This window comes from Diospyros lotus, chromosome 14 (assembly GCF_014633365.1).
Source record: "Diospyros lotus cultivar Yz01 chromosome 14, ASM1463336v1, whole genome shotgun sequence".
NCBI lineage: Eukaryota > Viridiplantae > Streptophyta > Magnoliopsida > Ericales > Ebenaceae > Diospyros > Diospyros lotus.
In genome coordinates this window covers 193,461-205,910 of record NC_068351.1, presented here as the reverse complement: position 1 = coordinate 205,910, position 12,450 = coordinate 193,461, and the positions used below count along the sequence as shown (strand labels likewise).

At 38.2% G+C, this 12,450-nt stretch overlaps 1 protein-coding gene across 2 annotated transcripts in view; it reads left to right on the top strand.

Moving 5' to 3' along the window:
* Nucleotides 1-12,450, top strand: part of LOC127789871 (uncharacterized) — a 33,138-nt gene that overhangs the window by 11,177 nt on the left and 9,511 nt on the right. For both annotated transcript variants that reach the window (XM_052318924.1, XM_052318925.1), the window contains exons 3-4: nucleotides 8,508-8,584; nucleotides 8,692-8,857. In XM_052318924.1, coding sequence (XP_052174884.1) covers nucleotides 8,508-8,584; nucleotides 8,692-8,857 — 243 coding nt within the window. The remainder of the gene's footprint in view (nucleotides 1-8,507; nucleotides 8,585-8,691; nucleotides 8,858-12,450) is intronic.

Here is a 12,450-nt window from a genome sequence, read left to right as displayed (position 1 = left end):
ACAAAATCCATACCTCGTTGGGTTCGCGGTAGACCCAACACGAAGTCCATAGACAAATCTTCCCAAATAGCATTGGGAACAGGCAATGGCATGTAGAGACCAGCGTTAGAAGAGTGCCACTTAGCTGTTTGACATATATAACACCTCGCCAAAATAATAGAAACATTTCTCCTTGCTCTTGGCCAATAATACCTTCCCATAACAACTTCAATAGTCTTATCTCTGCCAAGATGCCCTGCTAAGCCACCACCATGCAAATCCCGAATAATTTTCTCACGAAGAGATGTGCAAGGGATGCACAACTGATTTCCCTTCATGAGAAACCCATCATGCACATAGAAATCTCCTGATGGTTGCTGAGACATGCATTGTTCCCACACATGTTTGAAATCCTCGTCTGTCGCATATAATTCTTTCAAGCACTCAAACCCAACAATCTCAACACTAAGGGTCTTGATCAAATCCACACGCCTACTCAAAGCGTCTGTCACTCGATTATGTTGTCCCGACTTATGTATAATTTTATATGGAAATTTATCAATAAAAGCAGACCATCTAGCATGCATATCACTCCTCAATTGCCTTTGGCTACTCAAGTACTTAAGAGCTTGGTGATCCGTGTAAAGAACAAATTTTTTGGCAATCAAGTAATGTTCCCATATCTTAAGAGCCCTCACTACTGCATAAAACTCCTTATCATAAGTAGACCACTTTCTTCTGGCTTCACACAACTTCTTACTGAAAAATGCAATTGGTCTCTTCTCTTGGGACAACACAGCACCTATACCCACTCCACTCGCATCACACTCAACCTCAAACAATTTGTCAAAGCTTGGCAAAGCTAAGACAGGAGCGGTACGTAATTTATCTTTTATCAAGGTAAAACTTTGCTCTTGTTCTTCACCCCAATGAAACTTTCCTTTCTTTAAACACTCAGTAATTGGAGCCACAATACTATTAAAGTGTTTGATAAACTGCCTATAGAAAGTTGCTAACCCATGGAAACTTCGCACATCACTGACATTTTTAGGAGTTGGCCACTCTCTAATAGGTCGCACTTTTTCCTCATCTACCTTTACGCCCTCTTTACTTAAAACAAAGCTCAAGAACAACAAGCTCTCACTCATAAAAGTACACTTCTTCAAATTAGCATAAAGTTTGTTTTCCCTCAACACACTCAACACCTCTCGAATATGTCCCTCATGCTCATTAATAGACTTACTGTATATCAAAATATCATCAAAATACACCACAACGAATTACCAATGAAAGGGCGTAATACTTGGTTCATTAGTCTCATGAAAGTGCTTGGTGCATTGGTTAGTCCAAAGGGCATGACTAACCACTCAAACAACCCATCTCTCGTCTTGAAAGTTGTCTTCCACTCATCTCCAGGTCGAATTCTGATTTGATGATAACCACTTCTAAGATCAATTTTGGTAAAAATCACAGCCCTATCAAGTTGATCAAGCATGTCGTCGAGCCTAGGAATTGGAAATTTGTACCCAATAGTAATTTTGTTGATGGCTCTACTGTCAACACACATCCTCCAACTCCCATTTTTCTTTGGTGTCAATAATGCTGGCACTGCACATGGATTCATGCTAGTCTGAATGTGCCCTTTTCTCAACAATTCCTCTATCTGCTCACGCAAAATCTCATTCTCCCTAAGACTCATCCTGTAGTGTGGTAGGTTAGGCAAGCTAGCACCAGGAACCAAGTCAATGTGGTGTTGAATATCTCTCATAGGAGGTATAGCTTATTAGGCAACTCCTCAGGAACCACATCATGAAATTCCTCCAACAATCCCTGCACCTCCACTGGAATTTGATTCACCTTTAGTAGCTCACTCACACTCTCTCCCTTGATAACCAATAAGTGAACCTCTCAAGTATCCTTACACTCCCTCACAAACTCAGTGTGTTTATGTGTAATGGTAAGAAAATTTCGCCCCTCCACTTTAGAAGCTTTGGTTTGATTTTTTCCACTATGGGTAACAAAGTATAACGCACACCTTTTTTCTCAAGCTGATATGTGTTCTTCCTACCCGAGTGCTTAGCATCCACATCAAATTGCCAAGGCCTCCCAAATAAAATATGGCAAGCATCCATATCAATAATATCACAATAGACTTCGTCGGAGTACTTACCAATAGAGAAAGGCACCCTGCAACGTTCATCCACATGTATGCCACCAACTTCTTTGATCCATCTAACGTTCATCCTATGATGTTCTCCTGACTTCCACTATCAATAATCAACTCAAAGATTTTTCCTTTCACCGTACACCTCGTGCGAAAAAGCTTATGCCGTTGAGTAGTATCTTCATTCTTTTGAGATAGCATTAACTTCCTCACTACACAGGTATATTGCCCATGTCCATAATCTTCTTCGTCATCCTCCCCATCAGGCCCGCAATATACTTCCTCTTCAGCAACATCTTCCTCTTTCTTTTCTACAATGTTAACTGTTTTCCTCCTTGGACAATCACTAGATCGATGCCCAACCTCATTGCACTTGAAACATTTTAAAAGAATAGGCTTTGCATAAGGATTAGGGGATTTTGGAAGATTAGAAGTAGTACCTCGAATGTTTCCCCCCGTTGTAGCCTTATTAGGGTTGACTGTATGAGGTGGATTGGAGGGTTGCGCTCCTTGAACCGACTTGCCTTTATCAAAAGCTGGTTGTTTATTTTCATTCCCACTATACCGACGATAGTTGTCATTACGAGATCTCTCACTCAACATTAACTCAACCTTTAAAGCTAAGTTCCTTGCTTTTTGCATACTCAGAACCATCTGAACCCCAATTTTATCACGAATACCAAGCTTCAATCCATTCAAGTAACGAGCTGCTTGTTGATTGTCACTTTCTGACAATTGGTTTCTCTCCGCCAATCGCAGAAACTCAGAGGTATATTCATTCACACAATTCATTCCCTGTGCACATATTTGATAAGCTTCAAACATATGTTGTTCATAGTCAGGGGGCAAAAACCTACCTCTTAACAGCTGCTTCATTCGTCTCCATGTCTGAACTGGTTGTCGGCCTTCTCTCAATCTCGTCTCTCTTAATCGCTCCCACCAAACAGATGCACCGCCCTTCAATCTGTAAGCCACTAATTTTACTTGTCGTTCATCTGGGATCTCCATGTATTCGAAAAAACGGTCAACCTCAGTGATCCAATCCATGAACCCCTCAATATCAAGATCTCCACTAAAAGTAGGAATATCAACTTTTAGTTTATACTCATCGTTGCCCCAGTGGTTGTGCTGATGTGCATTCCTCCTAACAACCCCTCTACCACCAGGGTTAGCTATTGCTCGACCAAAATCATCCTTTTCATCGCTATCTTCAATCACTGGTCTTCTAGGATTAATAAGGACATGATTAATGGGTGGTCTTCCCGCTTCGGCTTGATTTACCCCATTATTCAGGTTCCTGTCATCAACAACTCGTAGTAAGGTGCCCAATTGGTTGCTATGTTGCTCCAATCGCTGCTGGATAATACGAGTTACTTCCCGCTGTTCTTCGATTGCTCTCCAAACTGCAGACAACCCCTGATCACCGTCACGAGGCTAGTTGCTACCGTTACTTTCAAGATTGGCCATTTGATTGGTTGATTAACCGCTCTGATACCACCTGACGCAGCGTATAGCGCGTGTGAAAAAAACACACCAAAATAAACCCTTGAAAGAGCAAACTTCAATGGCCGAAACTTGGCTTTCAAGAAGACGCAAAAACAAGACTGTTTTGCTAAGAAAACCCAAATAGGTTGCTGAAATTTGATTGATTAAAACTTGATTACAAACTCTAGATTCTAGGCATATTTATAGTATTTGGCTAATCCAAATCCATCTAATATGTGGAAAACAAAATCCAACTAGAATCCTAATAGAAATAAATCCTAATCCAACATGAAGTAGAATTCTAAATGAAGTAAAACATGAAATTGAATCCTAAATTAAGTAGAATTTTAAAAACTTAAGAAGTATTAAAATAACATAAAGTAGAATCCTAAACCAAGTAGAATTCTAAAACTTAAGAAGTATTAAAATATTGTTCCGGCGTGGTCGGGTCGGCTTTGGGCCAGGTCTTGATTGGTGACCGCATCAATTAGTTCCTGCCATTTCCAGTTCTACTGCTACAATGGCAGATGTAGAACAATATTTCCAGAAAAAGAGAGAAGTCTTAGCGGAGCTTAAAGGGAATTAGCAACTGCCAGGAGCAGGGTGGTTCCTTATGCAAACAAAAAGAGAAGTGAGCGAAAGTTCAATGTGGGGGATGCAGTGTTTTTGAAGGTCAGACGATTTTTGCAGCCTGCTTTTACTAAGGGTGCAGTATCCAAATTCAGCCCCAAATATTTTGGGCCTTATGCAGTTGTAGAGAAGGTAAGAGAGGTAGCCTATCAGTTGCAGCTGCCAGAAGATGTGAGAATACATCCAATATTCCACGTATCTTTATTAAAGAAGTCTAGAGGAGTAACGGCCACTAATGGGGCTTCACTGCCACCATTAGAGGGAGGAAATGAGGGACTATCCCCTGTTGTCTTACCACTTATGGAAGAGGAATCGGAAGAGTCCATTGAACCTCGGGCAATTGTAGATAAAAGGGTGATCTATAGAGGAGCTGCCCCTATTACTCAGGTGCTAATCCGATGGTCTTATTTACCACTAGACCAGTCGACTTGGGAATACCTGCTAGATGTGTTGACAAGATTTCCTCATGCTATCACCTTGCTCTAAATTCTTGAGGACAAGAATTAATTCATCCGCCGGGCGGGGGGGGGGGGGGGGTGAGTTGTTAGGATTTGGGGGTATTATTGTAATAAATAAGAGGGGAATGAAAGGCGGGAAAGGGGGTTAGAACTAACTAACCTACCTGACAATGAATAAATAAGGGAATGTTGAAACAAAAGGACAATTTTGAAATGAAATAACCAATTATCTTCTTCCTCAATTCTCTTCTCTTGTCTCTCTCTATCTCCCTTCTCTCTCTTCCTAAATTCTGTTCTAACGGAATTTCCCAGAAATTTTGATCCAACTCCAACTCATTTCAGGGGCTCGACAAAAACATAAGAATGAACACGAAGAGGCCTAGAAGAAGAAAAAAGGAAAGATGAATGAAACAGATTGAGAGAGCTGGTATTGGGTAAGAGCAGTGACCAATTGCTGAAGTTCTTAGGGACAAGAACTTTTTCAAAAAGGGGGGAATTGTCATGATCTTGAGGATCACAAAGAATATAGTAAGAAATATAATAGTATTTAGTTTACATGCATTACCATATTTTGTAATTTCTTTTTGTGTTTTCTGTTATAGGGCCTTGTCCTTAGCTATAGGCAATTAAGCTATTTGTTGTATTGCACATGAGTGCATATGGAGGCTGTTAGGCTATATATAAGTCATAGCTAAGGATAATAAATTATGCTTGAATTGATATTGAATATCTCATTTTTCTCTCTAGAATTCTCTCTCATTCTCCCTCTCGTTCCCTTCTGCAATTCTCCCTCATTTCCCTCTGATTTCTTCCCCCACTTTTGTCCCATTTTTCTCTCCAATCATTCTGTTCTCAGTTCTATTCAATCGGATCCTTCCAATTGCCAATCCAACCCTATTATGAACTCTAGGTTCATGACAATTAGTTGCCCTCCGATGGTGTACTCATTCTTTAATTTTTTGTATCTTCTAGAATTTTCCCCATTTCCTTTATGGTACCTATCAACTTGTCCTATGCATAATAGAGCTGGGGTTGCATATTAGTCGGAGGAAATACTAAGTTTTTTCCTTTTTTCAATTATAATTGGATTGTATTTAAGGATATGCACTAAACTTTTACCTCATCTATTTTTCAACTGGTGATTGATGAACTCACTAAACATGTTGAAAAATGAGTAACTTGGTGTGTGTTTTTTTTTTGCAATTAACATAGTCTTACTAACTGTGACAAAAAAAGGAAGTAAATATTATGCTTGAGTTGTGGAGAACACCATAAAGGTTTCATGTTAATCAGGTTAATAATGGAATGCATGGAATGTAATTTAATTAAAATAGGAGTGTGGATGATTTTGTGGTTTGTAGTTTTGTTGTATAACACATAATATTAGATAGTTCAGTATTAACATGTACAAAATGAGCATGACTGAGCTGAGAATGTTATGGCAGATTTGAAATCATATAAGAAAATATAAAATTAGAAATGAGATTATTTTTTATAAGGTTGCAGGGAGATCTATTGAAGATAACATGCACAAGATGTGTTTATGATGATTTGGAAGTGTGGCACAAAAAGTAATAAATGTACATGTGAGAGGGTGGATGGAATAGAAGAAATGTGTAGTAAAAGGGATAGAACTTGACCAAAGAAAATTTAGTAGGAAACCATTTGGCATGCGTTGGCCTTAAATAAGATACAATTATATATAAGATGATTGGCAAGTTAAAATCTGTCACAACCCTAAGGTGGGGGTTGTGACTGGCGCTATCCGCTATTAGGACTGTGGGCTCAACTGGAGCATGACAAGCCTCATTGATGCAAAACTATATCTAACTTGCATTCCACATACATGTATAGACTATTAACAAGATGGATCATATATGACTGAATAGCCTCATGTATTATTTCTCAAGCCCAAATTAGGGGGCTGCGACCAGCACCATCACCTAACAAGGTTGTGCACCCCACTAGGGTGTAGCCTCAATCAAACAATTTAAGGTCAATGTCGATGCATATACAGTCTAACCAGTGGGCTCATCATGTAATATGAATAATAACAATAGCTGAATATCATAAGCTCATCATTAGTAGATCTTATAACAGATGTGAATGTCAATAACTCTATAAATCAATAAATACATGAACTGGATAGTCAGTGATTCCTAAGTCAATGCACTACCCTAAGTGCACTCAGTTTTGTATCCAGGAGCATGTTTAAGGTATATACAATAAGATCTCATACCGTGATCTCTACTGCCCTGACAGCTCGAATCTACAAATCTAATTTAGATAGTACCTCAAATTTGTTTCATTTATTTTTCTTCTCACCTTAACCCATAATGCTTTTTGTGCTCAACTTGATGCATAACTTGATTGATATATTTATGGAGGGCCTAAAACCAGCAGCATGTTTGCTAAAACATACTGTCATGCAAAATTGAGTCAGCTGAAACTTTCTGCAAAACTGCTAATTGCCAGCAGAAAAATTTCTCCATCCAAACTAATCAACCTTTGAGAACTGGCGAGTTACACTTAGTGGCTTGAGTGCTCAGCTTCTGAGCATTTACCAGGAAACTGTGACCATTAAATAGCCTAGCCATTGTTGATTTTCTGATGTATGGAGAGTTCAGTGAGCTGGACTTTCTTCTTTATATCTTGTCGTCCATTCCAGGTGGCTCTGGCAATATTACCTCATTACAGACTCTGTTGAGTTCACATGTTCCTTAACCAGCTTCTACAGAAGGAAGATGATTGCTGGAAATGTTTGGATGTGGCATTATTTGAACTTCTATTTCTTTGAAACTAAATTTGGCTATGGGTCTTCCTGTACCATTTGCGCAAACTGCTGGTGAGGCTCCATTGCTCTCACCCTCTGATATGATACATTTGTGCGAGAATTCATGCTAAATTTTGAAATCCTGACCCCTCCAGCCTCCACTATTGGTCCCCTTGTATTTCTTTCTTCTCCTTGCAAAAGCCATACTGCATCCTTAGAAGACTCTTTGTTTATGAGTGTATTTCTATCTTCTTATCCGAAGCATTATGCATACCCTGTAGTGTCTGTTCAGGTTGTTGTTGTTGTTGTTTTTTTTTTTTTTTGGTAACCTTGTTTGTTGCTGTGTTTCTGCTTTTGTTTCCCTGCTGCATTTTTTTTTGAATGCTGCTGCTTGCTTCATGCTGCTCCATTTTCTCTTAGAAATGGGTCAAGTCCTGACATGAGAACTTAACGATGCACCAATGGCCTGTTGTCTTTTTTCTTTTAAATGAATAGATCTCTACATCTCAAGAAATATCAAATTGTGGCCAAGGTAAAAGATAAGGCAGATCTGCTTCATGCAACATCACCACTGATATGTTTTCTAAATTTGTCATGTAATAGATAGTCGTATGAAGTGGCTTAGTTGTGTTACTTTTCCTATATTGACATCAACAACATACCAAGCCTTTGTCCCACCATGGGGTTGGTTACGTAAATTCTGGATTTCCTTTCATCTCTATCCATTACCTTATCTTTTGTAAGGCCTATATTTAGTACATTGAATGATGTTAAAATTTATAGATCTAAGTGATAACTCTTTTGTCAGGTTATGTTATTTTTTCAACACTTGGTGATTTATTGATATTGTATATATAGACATGGCTTCAGAAATTTGTTTTCAAATTGTTGTATCTCATGCCCATATCTGTATCCTTATATCTTAGTTTGTTGTGGCCATTGAGCTTTAACCCCTGTTGGATTCAGATTTTAACCATAATTTTATACATTTGATGACTGATTGGTCTCAATGTTGCAGGGTTTTTTGTTACCATTTTGATTGCTGCTGTGATGTTTAAGTCAAATGATATTTTACGGAAGCAAACAGCTTTGAAGGTGCTATAATTGTTCTTGCCTGCTGTGAATTTTGTGTGATTTGATTTGCTGATATGGGAATTACAATCATTTTTAATGCCCTAAAATACTAATGGTCTCATTTGCAGGGAGAGAGGAAAATATCTGTTCTAGTTGGTATCTCTTTGGCATTCTTGCTTTATGTCATTATTGTATATTGGTGGTATCGGAATGATGATCTTCTGTATCCACTCATTATGCTTCCTCCAAAAGCTATACCTTTTTGGCATGCTGTCTTCATCATTATGGTAAATGGTATGTCTTGTAACTTGAGTTGTTCTGATTGCTATTGTCTCCATTGATACATGGTTTCCGATGATTTGTTAGGAAAATTATGCTGCATTATATTTCATCTCATAGTACTTCTTTGATTTCCTTCAGTCTTAGGGTAATCATGATTTTGTTTCTTTTTTTTTTATTATATTTTTTTAATGCTTTGCACACATCTCTCTTTTCAGAGAAAAAAGAGTGAAGATTTTTCTTGGGGGTTCTATGTGAGGTTTTGTAGGAGTCATGCAAGAAGTGTTGAGAATCTTAGATAACCTTTCTAGTATCCCTATGGACAAATTTGTAAAGCATCAGTTTAACATACTGGTCTGTGCAGATAGTTTGATTTATTTATAGCTAGACATGAGACTTCCTTATAAGTTATTGTCAAGAATTAGGAGAAAAAGAATCCCTTTGTCTTATTTCTTACTCACGGGTAGAGCTTGATTTATACACGACTCTTTACAAGATTAGGAAGTTAATAAATTAGCTTAGGAAAGAATTCTAAATCTAGATTAGGAACTATACAATTTTAGGATACAAACAAATTAGGAAACATATATTAATCTATAAGATACAATTCTACTTTTAGAAAGTATAGACATTCAATCAATCATCAATCAATTAACACTGATTGGAACCTTCCATCAATACCAGCCACAATCTTTCCCAAGTTAGAAACCAAACCCTAGTTGCCGTCACCTATTACCAAGGGGAGCCCTAGTTGCTGACGCTCCCCCTCAAGATTGGGCATGTATGTCTTGCATCCCAATCTTACTCATTATCCGGTTAAACACTGGTGTAGGCAGGCCCTTAGTTAGCATATCTGCTAATTGATCTTGTGATGAGATGTATGGTATGCATATTAGCCCGCTGTCCAATTTCTCCTTGATGAAGTGCCTATCTACTTCAATGTGCTTTGTCCTGTCGTGTTGAACAGGGTTATGAGTGATATTGATTGCTGACTTGTTGTCACAGTAGAGCTTCATACGCGCTGTCCATTCAATCCTAAGATCATTTAGTAGAATTTTTAGCCACAATAACTCACACACACCTAGAGCCATGGACCAAAATTTGGCCTCAGCACTTGACCTAGCCACCACGTTTTGCTTCTCCATGTCACTAAATTGCCTCCCAACATAGTAAAATAGTCAGAAGTGGATCTCCTATCTACAACAGAGCCTGCATAGTTAGCATCTGCGTAGCCTTCAAGGGTCATAGCTCCTCCCTTTTTGAACAAAATGTCTCTCCTAGGTGCCCCTTCTAGATAATGGAGTATCTAATGCACAGCTTTAAGACGGACTTCTCTTGGGTTGTGCATAAATTAACTAACCATTCCTACAACATAGGCTATATCTAGCCGAGTATGGGCCAAGTATATTAGCTTCTCAACTAGCCTCTGATAAGCTCCCTTGCCAACCATATTTTCTTCTAGTGCTTCTTCCAACTTATGATTTGGGTCAATAGGTGTGTCACTTGCTTTGCAGCCTAGCAATCCGGTTTCTTTTAAGAGATCCACCACATATTTCTGCTGGGATATAAATATGCCTTCTTTAGAATGAGCCACCTCTATTCCCAAGAAATATTTTAAATCTCCCCAAATCTTTAATTTCGAACTCCTTTAACAAACACTCTTTTAATTGAGCCATACCTTTGTTATTGTTGCCGATAACAACAATATCATTTACATACCCAATCAATATAGTTACTCCCCTTGTGGCCGAATGTTGAATAAAAAGTGTATGGTCTCCTTAGCTTTGTTTATACCCTATGCCAAGCATAACACTTATTAATCTTTCAAACCAAGCCCGTGGGGACTGTTTCAGTCCATACGAGGCTTTTTTTAGTTTGCATACAACCGGCCCTTGTGTGGCTGTCCCATAACTTGGTGGCAATTCCATATATATCTCTTCCTTTAGGTTACCATACAAAAAAACATTTTTTACGTCAAACTGATGTAATGACCAACCTAGGTTAGCAGCCAAAGAAATGAGGACATAATTTCATTTAGTTTAGCCACTGGTGCAAATGTGTCCAAATAATCTACCCCATGCACTTGTGTATATCTCTTGGCAACCAATATTGCTTTGTATCGATCTAGAGATCCATCATACCTATATTTCATAGTTTAGACCCATTTACAACTCACTGGATGCTTTCTTTTAGGTAATTTTACCAAATACTAGGTTTGGTTTGTTTCTAGGGCTGCCATTTCAGCTTCCATGGCATCCTTCCAATTCTTATTCCCTATAGCTTTAGAATTTTTTTTTTTGGAATAGGAATAGTATGCAAACTGGTAAGAAAGGCTTTGTGGGTAGGTGATAGCTTAGAAAAGGAAAGAAATAGGTGTAATGGATGTTGTTCTGGTTCCTTTTCTAACTGCAATGGACCAATCAAGATCATAGGTATCTAATTGAATAGTGGGTTCAATAGGTTTTATAGAGCTTATATCAAGAGAGTTGGTTGAGAAAATCCTTGGTAATGGCTCTGAAATGGTGGCAGAATTGTCAGTGTTACTTCTGCCTATAGAGACTTCAGGACTTATGGGACTTGTAGTGGATGTTGGGGCTTGCATAGGGTCAGATTCAGGTTTCTTTCTCCTTGAGTATACCTGTAGAGGCCAAGGAGTAGATGGTGAAACTTCCTTAGGTGTCATGCTTACCGAGTCCTTCTAGTTAGAAGATGGGTTCAAGGATAACAGATTAGGGTCAAAAAGAATAAAATAGGAATCCCTATTAGTTAAGGTTTGATTTTGTTCCTGAGTATTTGATGATCTAAAGTAGGATTCATTTTTAGCAAAGGTAACATCAGCAGATACAAAAAATCTCTTTGAAAGAGGGTGATAGTATCGATAGCCTTTTTGTGTAGGTGAATATCCAATAAACACACACTTTAAGACATGAGGATCTAGCTTTCCTCTATTGACTGTTGAAACATGAACATAGGTTGTGCACTCGAATATCTTGGGTTGCCAATTACTAGCCACATGAAAGTCAAGAAAATGACTCATCAATAGTTGAATATGACTATGAGATTCTAGTGTTTTAGATGGCAATATGTTGATAAGAGAGGTGGCTGTTAGAGCTGCTTCTCCCCAATAATGTTGAGGGACATTATGGTGAAAAAGGAGTGCTCGAATAACAACCAAAAGATGACCATTTTTCTTTTCGGCTACCCCATTATGTTGAGGAGTGTAGGGACAAGAAGAATCATGAATAACACCTTTTTGTTGAAAGAAAACAAATAGAGATTGATTGAAAAAATCTCTAGCATTATCATACTTAAACCGTTTTATATTCACCCCAAACTGAGTCTTAATCATGTTGTAAAAATTAGGAAACACATGGCTTACTTCTGACTTTGTTTTTAATAAATATATCCAAACCACCCTAGTACAATCATCATCAAATAAAACAAACCATCTTGCCCCAGAAATATTGGGAACACTTGATGGACCCCAAATGTCACTATGAATTAAGGAGAAAGGAAAATTAGTCCTTTTATTAGAAGAAGAGAAAGACACTCTTTTATGTTTGGCAAGTTCATAAACGACATAATGAAAGTGACTAAAATCCAGACCT